This window comes from Budorcas taxicolor, chromosome 23, assembly GCF_023091745.1.
Source record: "Budorcas taxicolor isolate Tak-1 chromosome 23, Takin1.1, whole genome shotgun sequence".
Taxonomy (NCBI): domain Eukaryota; kingdom Metazoa; phylum Chordata; class Mammalia; order Artiodactyla; family Bovidae; genus Budorcas; species Budorcas taxicolor.
In genome coordinates, this window is record NC_068932.1 from 20,425,635 (window position 1) to 20,440,428 (window position 14,794).

Consider the following 14,794-nt stretch of genomic DNA (forward strand, 5'->3'; position numbering starts at 1 on the left):
GTAGATTTAGTTTATTTGGTTTTGGTTTTTGTTTGGGATGGGGTTGGAGGGCTAGGGGTTGGGTAGTGCTGTGTGCTTCCAAACTTAGTGATGGTCAGTGTTTTTGGGGTCCAGGCACTGTCAGCCTGACTCAGCCTTTATTGTTCTTTCACCAAGAGCAGTGATTTGTGGCCCTGGCAGCACATTTCAACCTCCTGGGAGATTTGTAAAACCCACTGAGGTTTGGGCCTTACTTCAAACCATCTAAATTGAACTCTGGGTGGGGTTGGGAGGGGTGAGACCCAGGCATGTATATAGTTTAAAAGCTCCCTAAGTGATTCCAGTATGCAGCCAAACCCACTGAGGTTTGGGCCTTACTGCAAACCATCTAAATTGAACTCTTGGTGAGACCCAGGCATGTATATATTTTAAGAGCTCCCTAAGTGATTCCAATATGCAGCCAAGGTTGGAAACCACTGTCATAAAGGTTTTAGCAGCCGCTGTTGATCACTACCTTGTTCTGTTATTTCATTGCCAAAGGGTGATGCTTTAATTCCTTTGTTCCTTTGGCATTGCTCAGTGGGAATTCTATAATGAAGAATGCTTTTTAATCAACTAGTTGGTTACTCTAAAGTAAAGGACAGGTAGGATAAATACACACTTCTGTCCTCTATTTACTAGCTTTCAAAATAATGCATTTCATCAAATTCTTTTTTAATCTAGACATTTTTTGAATTCATAGACTTTTTTTTTCTTTTTATTTTGTATTAGGGCATAGCCAATTAACAATGTTGTGACAGTTTCAGGGGAAGGGACTCAGACATATATATACTTGTATCTGTTCTCCTCCAAACCTCCCTCCCATCCAGGCTGCCACATAACATTGAGCAGAGTTTGGCTGAATTAATGGACTTTAATATTACCCTAAACCTCTTGAAAATAAAGAGGCCCCTTTGAACATCTGATATTTCTGCAGACAGAGCTCTGATATGCCTTACTGCCAATGTGGCAAAATGAGAAGATAGACCTGATTTTGAGTCTTAGCTCTTACCACTCACCAGATGGTGACTTTGGGCAAGTTACTTAGTCACTCTCAACCTGTTTCCTTATTGTTAAAATGGATACAATAATTCTGAAAGAGTAAGCAGCTACTTCTTCCTGGTTTGCCCAGAACTTTCCGGGTTTAGCACTGAAAGCCCCGAGTCCTGGACAACCCCCTTTAGTGCCAGGCAAAGTTTGTCACACTTAGGATTAAGTAAGACAGAGTACATAAAATGCTGTGTACCTTGTAAGCTGTCAACAACTGCAAGCTGCCTTTCTGTTGTTGTTCAATCACTAGGTCATGTCTGACTCTTTGTGACCCCATGAACTGCAACACACCAGGCTTCCTTGTCCTTCACTATCTCCTGGAGTTTGCTCAAATTCATGTCCATTGAGTCAGTTACCTTTCTGTAATCACCCTCTATAAGCTGAATTTGTACCTCCCCAGTTTGGGGGAGTGTTTCCTAAAACCTGTGTGGCGGGGGTTGCACCTGATTTCCTACTGGGGCAACAGTGTAAGCTGTGCACTTCTCTATTATTAGATCCTGAAATATTTTGCCTGGGAACCTTCATTCCAAAACCAAGTCCACAAACTTCGGAAGAAAGAGCTCAGGAACCTGCTGAGATTTGGGCAGTTGCAGTCTGCAATAATGTTCCTCTTATACTTGACTCCGGTGCTGGTGAGTGACAGGAGTCAGTTGACGGGGTCAGCTTCCTGGAGAGAAAGGTCTGTTTAGATAGATGAGAGGTGCCTAGCACCTCTAGGCCTGACCCTGAAATCCAAGGAACTCTGACCCACTCCTTAAGTCATCATGCTGTCCTTCCTACCTCACGGCCCCTAGATCTAGTTTCACCCTTAGAAACAGTTTGATTACCTGGCTGCCTGGAGTAACTACAAGGGATTCAGCATGAATGTGGCATCTAGGCATGGTCTGCATGGGAAGGCTTCTCGTCTGTAGGAGGAGGAATGCTGATCATAGGAGCCAGGATACTCAAGCTCTGGTCCTAGCAATGCCATTAGTTGACTTTGTGACCTCAGGCAAGATAGTTCCTCCTCTTCTGGGCTCAGATTTCTCTGTAACATGAAAGGTTGAGATAATCCCTGAGACTCCTTCAACTCTGATACAGTACTTAGAACAAGGCTGCTTGATCCCTTTCGGAATAGGTCACTGATGGCTCTTCTTTTCCAGGTGTCTGTGATCACATTTTCTGTTTACGTCCTGGTGGATAGCAGTAACGTTCTGGATGCACAGAAGGCCTTTACCTCCATCACCCTCTTCAATATCCTGCGCTTCCCCATGAGCATGCTTCCCATGCTAATATCCTCCATGCTGCAGGTGGGTAGGGCCTCTCACCGCCAGCTGAGTGTGCTCAGTTGCTCAGTCATGTCAGATGCTTTGTGACCCCATAGACTGTAGCCCACCAGGCTCCTCTGTCAGTGGGATTGTCCAGGCAAGAATAGTGAAGTGGGTTGCTGTTTCCTTCTTCCCCTGGTTAAAAACCTTAGATTCCAGAATGACTGGTATGTCCTATCTCATTTCCAAATTCTGCTAGTGAACCTTCACTTAGAGAGATTGGTTTGGTCTCTGGAGACCAACAGCATGATTTAATAAAGTCACAAGTTCTTTGAACCCCCGTTTTTCTGACTATAAACTGAGGATAACCATACCAATCTCATACACCTAACAGGGAGACAAGGTTTTGAGAGTGTTTAGTGAGACTATTATGATTAGCTCTGCTCCTGGAACATTTCTCAGTTCAGTTTCCAGCATCTTAGGGTATTTATAAAGCATTAGGGAAATATGGCACAAAAGGAGAGAAAAGGCTTCTCTCTCTCAATTAAAAAAAAAGATGGCTACACCAAGTCTTAGTTTTTTGTTGCAGCATGCTAACTCTTAGTTGCAGCATGCAGATCTAGTTCCCTAACCAGGGATCAAACCTGGATCCCCTGCACTGGAAGCACGGAGTCTTAGCCACTAGATCAGGGGACTTCCCTTTGTCCAAAGACTTCTCTTTGTGTGAAGACACATGGTGGTGAAACCAAATGCAATCTGGGAGCCTCAAGCTGTCAGAAAACTAAGTTTGGAATCCAGTAGGCTTAAGATAGTCCAGAGGAAGTGTCTGGGTCCTGAAAACTGAGCACAGTCACTGAGATGGACCAGGTACCAGGCCTCAGGAGGATGTTCCCAGGGAGGTGGCAGACTGGCGAGGCAGCCAGGATGACAAAGTGTGGTGACCTGTGTTCATCCAGAGGTGACTGGCTTCAGAGAGTTCAGGCCCTAGGAAGGACCAGGGTTTAGGAGGAGCCCTTCTGGCCCTGGAGGGTGTTAAGCAGGCTGGTAGATCTGGCTGAGAAAGAAACAACACGCTCTTTTTAGAGTCGGATGGTTTATCACATTGATAGCAAAAGCAGGATCAACAAAGGTGACAACTCTCTGCAAAACAAAGGGGCCAGGTGAGCAGGCGAGCGGGCAGTGAGGCCCTCTACAGGAGCTGACCCACACCGCAGCCACGCGGTTCTAGAGCCCACAGTTGTGCTTCAAAGAGGGGGCGAGGCAGAAAGCGCAGTGCCTGCTTAGCCACTCAGTCATGTCTGACTCTTTGTGAGTCTTTGAACTGTAGCCCACCAGGCTCCTCTGTCCGTGGGATTTTTCAGGCCAGAATATTGGAGTGGGTTGCTATTTCCTCCTCCAGGGGATATTCCCGATGCAGGGATTGAACCTCCTACATCACAGGCAGATTCTTTACCTGCTGAGCCATCGGAAAAGCCCCCCAAAGTGCAGTACTTCCTCAGAACCCAGGTCGTGGCAAGAAGCTGTCTCATGACAGCCTGCCTGGAAGGGAGGAAGTGAGAAACATCCTTGTAAATCCCCTCAAGTTCTCCTGTTCCGGGGGGACCACAGGGCATCCTGCCAGTGCTTAGGTCACCTGCAATTTAAGCCTGGCCTAAGTGGAGATATGCAGAAGGCAATGGCACCCCACAACAGTACTCTTGCCTGGAAAATCCCATGGACAGAGGAGCCTGGTAGGCTTTAGTCCGTGGGGTCACGAAGAGTCGGACACGACTGAGCGACTTCACTTTCTCTTTTCACTTCCATGCATTGGAGAAGGAAATGGCAACCCACTCCAGTTCTTGCCTGGAGAATCCCAGGGATGGGGGAGCCTGGTGGGCTGCCGTCTATGGGGTCGCACAGAGTCGGACACGACTGAAGTGACTTAGCAGCAGCAGCAGCCAGTGGAGATATGCCAAGTCACTGTGGTTCCATGGCCACTTCCTCCACAGAGGGTCCCAGTAGCGATTCAGGACACTGCCTGGGTCATCAGAATGTGGACTCAAAGAAGAATATGCCAGGGGCCCAGTTACCAGATTCAGACAGAAACTTCATCTTAGAAGGAGGCAGAAAACAGTTTCTGGATCTAGGTCTGAAGCCTGGAGACAGCAGAGTAGAATTAACCTCCCACCCACCCATACCACCACCACCGCAATGAGTTTTCTGAGGGGCTAAAATAGAGCCTCTTAATTTTCCTGTGTTCAGAGTAGGGTGGCTCCTAGAGCTGAGATGTGGCTGAGTCAGGGGTGAGGCAGTTGGGGAGTGGGTAGGGAGCCAGAGATTCCAGCTGTGGTAAATCGCAAATCATAGGCAAGAAGCCTGGCAGGTTGACTGGTTGACTGTCTGATTCTACATCTAAGGCTGATGACGAAGTCACACTCCTGTGTCTCCTTGTGCTCATCATTGAACTTTGTTCCTCTGTGTCCTTCTCTAGGCCAGTGTTTCCACAGAGCGGCTAGAGAAGTACCTGGGAGGGGATGACTTGGACACATCTGCCATTCGACACGATTGCAATTCTGGTAAATGAATTTGGAAGTTGCTTCCCATATGTATTCACAGTGCTGGCACCAGGACTTTGATATACAAGGGCAGAGCAGCAGCAAACTGAAGGAAAGGGAAAGCCAGGGGACTTATCTTGCATCTATATTTGCATTGGTATTACTTAAATTTTGCATTCATTTAGAACAGATTTCTTAGCCAGCCAGATTGCCGAGCAAAGCTGGGCTAGCTGTTTTGAGAATAAGTGGGGAATCCTGCAAAGGATCCAGAAAACAGAAGTCATGATGGAGCCAAGTATGTGGAATTGGGAGGGGAGGCTGAAGTGAAAGAACACACAGGTTCCAAAGGTTTGAGGACTGAGGGGCATTCATAGCCAGAACAAACCATGGTTCTGGAATCCAGGGCAGGAGTGGCTGAGTTTGTATATGGAAGTGGAATTTATACAACAGACTAGGCAACAGAGGGCCTGGGAATGAACCCAGAGTGTCTGTAGATCAACAGTCTGGGCTACCAACTGGCTTGGGACTCCTAAGTAAATAAAGGACTTTGTATGCAGGCGACACTTGGTCTCACCCCTGGGGCTTTCATTTGCCTCTTGACAGCTCAGGATTTAGCACCAGACAAAGGCAGGCTCTTCTGGAGGAAGGAACAAGGGACACATGAAGGCTGAGAAAAGGCAGACAGACATGTGGGGACCTACATCTGACTTAAAGAAAGGAATTTTTCTCAACAGATAAAGCTGTGCAGTTTTCTGAGGCGTCATTTACCTGGGACCATGATTTGGGTGTCACAATCCAAGAGTGAGTTGCCTCCTTTTCTTCTTGCTGTATTTTAAGATTCTCCTTGCTGGTCTTGTTATAGGGAAATTCCATATAATATACCACATGGGGAAGCAAGCTGTGCCCATGTTCAGTTAGATACTAGTGCAGGCTAAATCCCTGGAGGGATAAACTGGCTGCAGTCCCTGTGACTGCACCTGCCCTCCTCCTGTCCCCTCCCACCGCCGCTTTCCTCCTGGGGGACAGTACAGCTGAGAACCTGTGAAGACATGTATTCTCCAGATTGTGGATGGACGTAGTGCAGGCTGGCAGGTAGCCTAGGTCTCTGGATGTGCCAGAGGATACTCACGAGAACCTAAACTCAAGTTCACTTATTCACTGAAGAATAGTTATCATGAAGGACCCAGAGGGGATGATGTGAGCTGCTTCTATACTCAACTTCAGATCTGGAATTTTTCATCTACATAACCCCTTCTCACATTCTGCCCTGTAGGTCACTCCCTGCCTTAAGCCAACCCTTTCTTGCCACACTGCTGCATGTAATGTGTTCCTTAAGCACTACGTGTGTGAGCACACCAGCTTCATCACGAGCACAGTGCCGCAGAGTACGCCAGGAGCCCGAGCAGGCCAGGCTTTCTCACAACTGATTACACCTAATAGTCTTCCTGCCACTTTCCACACTCTCTCTTGTTTCTCCATCCCCTAACATGGACCCTGGAGCTTGCCTCAACATATGTCAGTCCAGAAGCCCTGAGCCCTGCTAACCTGAAAGCCTCAACTGTATGAGAGAGGAGAGTGGACATAGCTCCCACTTTGCTGGTAGTATAAGTCTAGACGGAGCCCGGCTGGGTGGGCAGGTTCAGAAAGCCTGAGAACAAGTTCCTAATGTTCTAGGAACTTAAATATTAGGACTAGAACAGAGAGTTTCCCAGAGCCTGGCCCAGTGTGGGCCCCTACCCAGCCACACTCAGCCAAATCTCCAGGGCAGGGGGCAGGACATCTGTGCGCTCAGTGAGTATTTTATTGAATTGCTCTTCTCATTGAATAGTCGAGTTTGGGATGCATTACTCTGTCCCAGCCCCATTAGTTTAGAAATTGAGAGTCCAGGAGAAGTGAGACTCTAAGATCACACAGCTCAGCTGTAGCAGAGTTGGGATTTGAACAAATAGGGTCTTGTTCAATGGTGCCACATAGTTCTGAAATTATTTTTCCATTGGAAACTGGCTTTTTGCACAAACAACTTATAAATTAAGCCTTACTCTCTAAAGTCTTAGAGGAAAAAAAAAACAACAAACATTAGAGGACTACTTTGAAACTTTGTATATCCAAGATATATTTTCCAATCTTGAAGGAAAATCTCCTTTGGCATCTGAAAAGTCCTTTGGGCATCTGAGAAGTGCCGTGAACGTCTACCCTCCACTTCCTTCAAGTACACTTCTCTCTTTCAGTGTGAACTTGGACATTATGCCAGGCCAGCTGGTGGCTGTGGTGGGCACTGTGGGCTCTGGGAAATCTTCCTTGATGTCAGCCATGCTGGGAGAAATGGAAAATGTCCACGGGCACATCACGGTCAAGGTGAGAAGGAATGCCAAGGAGAAGACTTCTGACACTCAGATGTGGGCAGCGCTGAGTGCTGCCTTCTCATAGGGAGAAACAATTAGAATCTGATAACCGCTCCTGTCAGGCTGCCGTTGGTGGGGTCTCGGAGACATCTAGGAGACTTATAAACTACAGATTCTTTGCCCTACCCCACATATATAGTCATATTCTGGAGTAGATTTTTAAAACCTGCATTTTTAATGAGCTTCCCAGGTGATTCTCATGTGCATACTGAAGTTTGAAAACTGTTGAAAGATGTCTTCTTTCAAAGTATAGGTAATTCTACTATAATCCATGTTTCTGAAAACCTCCTAATCTACAAAATTATGCAATAAAAATAAGAGGACTTGGGGAAAGAGCTGGAACAGATCATTTAAAATATATGCAGCCAGGCTACCAACAAAACCAATAAGAGCAATAACAGTAAAAACAGTAGCAGAGTAAAATCTCCACTGACTGTTGTACCCAGCTTCACAATTGGTTCTGGGCCTCTTGCCTCTTCCTTTGAGAGCTGGGTGTTGGAGGGCACTTTAACAGAGAGGAAATGTTTTCGAGGCATCTCCATCAGCACTCTTAGCTTCACCAGAGAGCTAAATTTAGGGGAAATTATAGGTACTTGGAATCATTTCACCAGCCACTACTTGCACCCAAAAGAGGCATGTCTGTAGATTTTTAGCTTTTCTTGTTAAGATCTTCATATATTGCTAAGCCATTCTTCTTTATTATAAGAAAATATGCCCCTGATTACTTAAAATTGACAAGCCTGGAAAATTTTTAAGAGCCAACACTTCTTCCACGTTATACTGACATTTATTCCCTGATTTACTGATCATTAATGAGATAGTTTTCATACTGTTCATGAATGCTACAGGAGATCAGTGGAGAAATAACTCCAGAAAGAATGAAGGGAACAAGCCAAAGCAAAAACAATACCCAGTTGTGGATGTGACTGGTGATAGAAGCAAGGTCCAATGCTATAAAGAGCAATATTGCATAGGAACCTGGTCCATTAATTAAGACAAATTGGAAGTGGTCAAACAGGAGATGGCAAGAGTGAACGTCGACATTCTAGGAATCAGTGAAATAAAATGGACTGGAATGGGTGAATTTAACTCAGATGACCATTATATCTACTACTGTGGGCAGGAATCTCTTAGAAGAAATGGAGTAGCCATCATGGTCAAAAAAGAATCCGAAATGCAGTACTTGGATGCACTCTCAAAAACAACAGAATGATCTCTGTTCATTTCCAAGGCAAACTATTCAATATCACGGTGCTCCAAGCCTATGCCCCAAACAGTAACACTGAAGAAGCTGAACTTGATGGTTCTATGAAGACCTACAAGACCTTTTAGAACTCACACCCAAAAAAGATGTCCTGTTCATTATAGGGGACTGGAATGCAAAAGTAGGAAGTCAAGAAACACTTGGAGTGACAGGCAAATTCGGCCTTGGAATACAGAATGAAGCAGGGCAAAGGCTAATAGAGTTTTGCCAAGAGAATGCACTGGTCATAGCAAACACCCTCTTCCAACAACACAAGAGAAGACTCTACATCACCAGATGGTCAACACCAAAATCAGATTGATTATATTCTTTGCAGCCAAAGACTGGGACCTGACTGTGGCTCAGATCATGAACTCCTTATTGCCAAATTCAGACTTAAATTGAAGAAAGGAGGGAAAACGAGTAGACCATTCAGGTATGACCTAAATCAAATCCCTTATGGTTATACAATGGAAGTGAGAAATAGATTTAAGGGGCTAGACCTGATAGAGTGCCTGATGAACTATGGATGGAGGTTTGTGACACTGTACAGAAAACAGGAATCAAGACAATCCCCATGGAAAAGAAATGCAAAAAACCAAAATGGCTGTCTGAGGAGGCCTTACAAATAGCTGTGAAAAGAAGAGACGCGAAAAGCAAAGGAGAAAAGGAAAGATATTCCCATTTGAATGCAGAATTCCAAAGAATAGCAAGGAGAGATAAGAAAGCCTTCCTCAGCGATCAATGCAAAGAAATAGAGGACAAGAACAGAATGGGAAAGACTAGAGATTTCTTCAAGAAAATTAGAGATACCAAGGGAACATTTCATGCAAAGATGGGCTTGATAAAGGACAGACATGGTATGGACCTAACAGAAGCAAAAGATATTAAGAGATTGCAAGAATACACAGAACTGTACAAAAAAGATCTTCATGACCCAGATAATCACGATGGTGTGACCACTCACCTAGAGCCAGATTCCTGGAATGTGCAGTCAAGTGGGCCTTAGAAAGCATCACTACGAAGAAAGCTAGTGGAGGTGATGGAATTCCAGTTGAGCTGTTTCAAATCCTGAAGGATGATGCTGTGAAGAGCTGCACTCAATATGCCAGCAAATTTGGAAAACTCAGCAGTGGCCACAGGACTGGAAAAGGTCAGTTTTCATTCAAATCCCAAAGAAAGGTAATGCCAAAGAATGCTCAAACTACTGCACAATTGCACTCATCTCACACGCTAGTAAAGTAATGTTCAAAATTCTCCAAGCCAGGCTTCAGCAATATGTGAACTGTGAACTTTCAGATGTTCAAGCTGGTTTTAGGAAAGGCAGAGGAACCAGAGATCAAATTGCCAACATCCGCTGGATCATCGAAACAGCAAGAGAGTTCCAGAAAAACATCTATTTCTGCTTTACTGACTATGCCAAAGCATTTGACTGTGTGGATCACAATATATTGTGGAAAATTCTTCAAGAGATGGGAATACTAGACCACCTGACTTGCCTCTTGAGAAACCTTTATGCAGGTCAGGAAACAGCAGTTAGAACTGGACATGGAACAACAGACTGGTTCCAAATAGGAAAGGGAGTACATCAAGGACTGTATATTGTCACCCTGCTTATTTAACTTATATGCAGAGTACATCATGAGAAACGCTGGGCTGGAGGAAGCACAAGCTGGAATCAAGATTGCCGGGAGAAATATCAATCACCTCAGATATGCAGATGACACCACCCTTATGGCAGAAAGTGAAGAGGAACTCAAAAGCCTCTCGATGAAAGTGAAAGAGGAGAGTGAAAAAGTTGGCTTAAAGCTCAACATTCAGAAAACGAAGGTCATGACATCTGGTCCCATCACTTCATGGGAAATAGATGGGGAAACCATGGAAACAATGTCAGACTTTATTTTGGGGGGCTCCAAAATCACTGCAGATGGTGATTGCAGCCATGAAATTAAAGGACGCTTACTCCTTGGAAGGAAAGTTATGACCAACCTAGATAGCATATTCAAAAGCAGAGATATTACTTTGCCAACAAAGGTCTGTCTAGTCAAGGCTATGGTTTTTCCAGCGGTCATGTATGGATGTGAGAGTTGGACTGTGAAGAAAGCTGAGCGCCAAAGAATTGATGCTTTTGAACTGTGGTGTTGGAGAAGACTCATGAGTCCCTTGGACTGCAAGGAGATCCAACCAGTCCATCCTAAAGCTCAGTCCTGGGTGTTCATTGGAAGCACTGATGCTGAGGCTAAACTGCAATACTTTGGCTACCTCATGTGAAGAGTTGAGTCATTGGAAAAGACCCTGATGCTGGGAGGGATTGGGGGCAGGAGCAGAAGGAGATGGCAGAGGATGAGATGGCTGGATGGCATCCCGACTCAATGCACATGAGTTTGGGTGAACTCCAGGAGTTGGTGATGGACAGGGAGGCCTGACATGCTGCGATTCATGGGGTCGCAGAGTTGGACACGACTGAGCAACTGAATTGAATGAGATAGTTTACATTAAACAAACATGCAGCATAGCAGATCAGACTACATATTTATCTCTGTCTCCTAACTCCTTTCAGGGCACTTTTTCCTGCTAATTCATAACCAAGTTTGTTCTCAAACCCGAGGGCATTTACCCTCGATCTTTTTTTGACATCGATTCATGCATCAGCCTGGTGCCCAAATTTCCATCTCTGAATTCTTACTTTCTATGATGTCATCTATCTGGTTTCCCCTATCAGGGCTGGCCCTGTGTTGGTCCTAGTAAACTCACTAGGGTCTGACTAAAACCCTGTTCTAGAAGCAGCATGTGCATTCATCCTTCAACTTTCAGATCATGACTAGAGAGTGATAGTCCAAAAAGGAGACTGTAAATGATGCATAGGATATTGACTTTTTCTCCCTAGTTGGTGCAATAAATACATGTACCTTTACAAAGATCAATTGTCCAGTCAGCCTGACATTTTTCCAAAGCTACATTCCATTTGTTCCTCCCACCTCCAGCACCCCCTCCTTCAGCCCTGCATTTCCCGAGGTGCAGAGCAGTCATGTGGTCTAATCCTTCCCATCCAGGGCTCTGTAGCCTATGTCCCACAGCAGTCTTGGATCCAGAATGGCACCATAAAGGAAAACATCCTTTTTGGATCAGAGTTGGATGAAAAGAAATACCAGCAAGTTCTGGAAGCCTGTGCCCTCCTCCCTGACTTGGAAGTGCTGCCTGGAGGAGACATGGCTGAGATTGGAGAGAAGGTACTTGGGACACAAGGGGATCCTGAAGGGTGAAGGAAATGAGTGAGGATGGTAAAGAAGTGCATGGCGGTAAAATAGTTGATCAATTTTGGTAGTCAAGCCTGGAACAAACATCAGAAAACTTGAGTTTGCACAATATTTTGTGCAAACAACTCAGAAATTTAAAATTTTGTACCTGAAAGCAAATATAAGAGTTGTGTAATCAAAAGGAAAGATAATGAACCTAGGACCTGGTTAACTAACCAGCAGCTAACATGAGGTAGATCTCTGGTGGAGGGCCAGAGGCAGACGGGAGCTGTCTGAACTCTAATTCTGTACACTAACGTGGGCCAGAGTAGGGTCCTAATAATCTGCAGTGAACACATAGAAATCTAATACATTATTAAATGCCTTTCTTAAAAGTTAATTTTTAATGACCATTTCATATTATATGAATATAGTATAATTGGTTTACAAATCCCTGATTACAATTTATTTAAGATGTTTTTATCCTTTCCCCATTATTAAAAATAAATATAAAAAATAAATAAATAAATATAGCAGTCTTTTGCGGAAAGGTCTTGAGGTTAGGAGACTGCAGATACAGCTCTAGAGTGATTTTGTTTCTTAATTCAGCATACATTTCTTGAGTACCTACTGTGTGTCAAATAGTATTTTAAGTGCTGGAGTTATATCCACAAACAAACAGAAAACCCACCCTGATATAGCTCTACATTCTCCTGGGGCAGGAAACAACAGCAACAACAAAATAAGTACATTATATGATATCAAATGATAACCTGGGCACACATTTAATTATTAGGTTTAAAGTTATTTATTTGAATCAAAGATATTTATTTGTATAAAGGAACTTGTGTTCCTTTATACAAGTCTGGCTGCCCACCATGCAACAAAGCCAGCCTACTGACACGGAGCTGTGGTACAGGAAAGTACAGTTTATTGCAGGGCCAAGCAAGGAGAACGGTCAGCTAATGCTCGAAATACTGGAACTCCTCAGTGGCTTTCAGGAGAGGGTTTTTAAAGGCAACATCTGGGGTGAGGGTTGCAGCTTGTAGACTTTCTTCTGATTGGTTGGTGGTAAAGTAACAGGGTGCTATTTCAGGACTCTTAATCACCAACCTTTTGGTTCCAACCAGTTTCAGGTCTAAGTGCTTATGGTCAGCGTGCAGTTAGCATCCTCCAACTGCATGAGAATTTTTGTTTCTGCAGAACAATTTAGAGATATGCAGATTGTTACATATCCCCCTTAAGGAGGAGCTGGGGCTCTGTTTTATAGCTGAACTATTGTTTCTTGACTGCTTTTCCTTTGTTTCCACGTTCCCTCGCTTCCCTAATTAGTAACTGCTTGGAACTCAGGAAGGCCAGGGAGACTAAGGCTTTTTTTTTTTTCTACAAATAAGAAACAGGGGACACAGAGGGGCTTTTGTACCCAGGAGATTGCCCTGCAGGGTCCTGCTTTGTTTCAATCCTCCCTTTTATATTCCTTAACTTGAGGGGAACAGGTATGAGCCAAGAATGGGAATAAAGTTTTGAATAGAGATGTTTATCATAAATTCAGTAGAAGAACTCAGTTTTAGGGGGACTCAGTTTCAGTACTTAATATAAATTCTTTTCTTCCTCAGGGTATAAATCTCAGTGGGGGTCAGAAGCAGCGGATCAGCCTGGCCAGAGCTACCTATCAAAATTCAGACATCTATATTCTGGATGACCCTCTGTCAGCTGTGGATGCCCATGTGGGAAAACATATTTTCAACAAGGTCTTGGGTCCCAATGGCCTATTGAAAGGCAAGGTGAGAACTTATTTAAAGTGATGAAGACATGAAGAAGGGCACACATCTCCTAGGACTGCTGGGTCCTAAAGCAGATTCCCTTATTTCCCTGCCCTCCTGGGCTGCTGAGGAGATAATATCCTGCTGGTCTTGCAGGAAATGGCCTGGTGAGGTCTCCCACCTAGTGGTCATAGCTTATGTGAGAACTGGGTAATTTGAGCCTTATTCTCTGGCTCCAACATTGAGCCTCTTATTAATTAAGGGTGATTAATTATGGTTAAAAAGTCCTTAGAGATCTGTCATATAGGAAGAAACATATTTGGTTTTGTCACTAGTTCCTGGCATAGAACTTGCTGTTGTTCAGTTGCTAAATTGTGTCCAACTCTGCAATCTCATGGACTGTAGCACGCCAGGCTTCCCTGTCCTTCACTGTCTTCTGGAGCTTGTTTAAACGCATAGTCCACATGTGATGGGAGGACAAGTGATGGGAGGGCTGGAATTTTCAGCACCAAACACCAGCCTCAGGAGAGAGGAAGATGGGCAAGAGGCTGGATTATAAAATTGCTTGAATAAGGAGATTCTGAGAGCTTCTGGGTTGGTGAGAACATGAGGGTACTGGGAGAGAATAGAAATTCTGCACAAGCATTCCCTCCAATAGCAAGTGTAGAGTGGGGGCTGGCAGCACTCTATCTTGTGTTTGGCTTGCTCCCTTCAAGATTTTTTTGAATGCTTCCACTCAGGCTGGTAGGGTTGACAGGGTGGCTGTCCCTCTGAGGCTTTTTACCTCTCTCTCAGATCAGTGAGTCAACGGGAACTCACTTTCCCTCCTATTTTTGGTCCTGCTTTCTGTCCTTAAAGCTAATTGGCTGTATTCATTCTTAAACTGAATACCCACTCTGGGCCTGGTTCATTGCAAAGACTGGGCAAACAGATGAAAATTTCTCGTCTCTGCTCTCAAGTGACTTATCTAACCGGCAGACATATCAAAAAGCAAGCAATAATATTATAACACAAGAATTATTTTTAATGGCAATCTATACAAATTACTATCTGGTGGGTTTCCCAGGTGGCTCAGTGGTAAAGAATCAGCCTGCAAAGCAGGAGACTCAAGTTTGATTCCTGGGTTGGGAAGATGCCCCTGGAGAAGGAAATGGCAACCCACTCCAGTATTCTTGCCTGGGAAATCCCATGAACAGAAGAGCCTGGCGGGTTACAGTTTACGGGGTTGCAAAAGAGTCAGACATTGACTTAGCAGCTAAACCCCAACAACATACAAACTACAGAGGAAACATTGGAGAAAT

The 14,794-nt window shown here is 44.5% G+C and overlaps 1 protein-coding gene across 1 annotated transcript in view; it reads left to right on the forward strand.

Annotated features, from left to right (window-relative positions):
- Nucleotides 1-14,794, forward strand: part of ABCC2 (ATP binding cassette subfamily C member 2) — a 68,852-nt gene that overhangs the window by 30,974 nt on the left and 23,084 nt on the right. Inside the window, exons 12-18 of the mRNA XM_052660794.1 lie at nucleotides 1,563-1,700; nucleotides 2,211-2,357; nucleotides 4,786-4,870; nucleotides 5,584-5,650; nucleotides 7,078-7,204; nucleotides 11,548-11,724; nucleotides 13,347-13,514. Of these exons, the coding sequence (XP_052516754.1) occupies nucleotides 1,563-1,700; nucleotides 2,211-2,357; nucleotides 4,786-4,870; nucleotides 5,584-5,650; nucleotides 7,078-7,204; nucleotides 11,548-11,724; nucleotides 13,347-13,514 (909 nt within the window). The remainder of the gene's footprint in view (nucleotides 1-1,562; nucleotides 1,701-2,210; nucleotides 2,358-4,785; nucleotides 4,871-5,583; nucleotides 5,651-7,077; nucleotides 7,205-11,547; nucleotides 11,725-13,346; nucleotides 13,515-14,794) is intronic.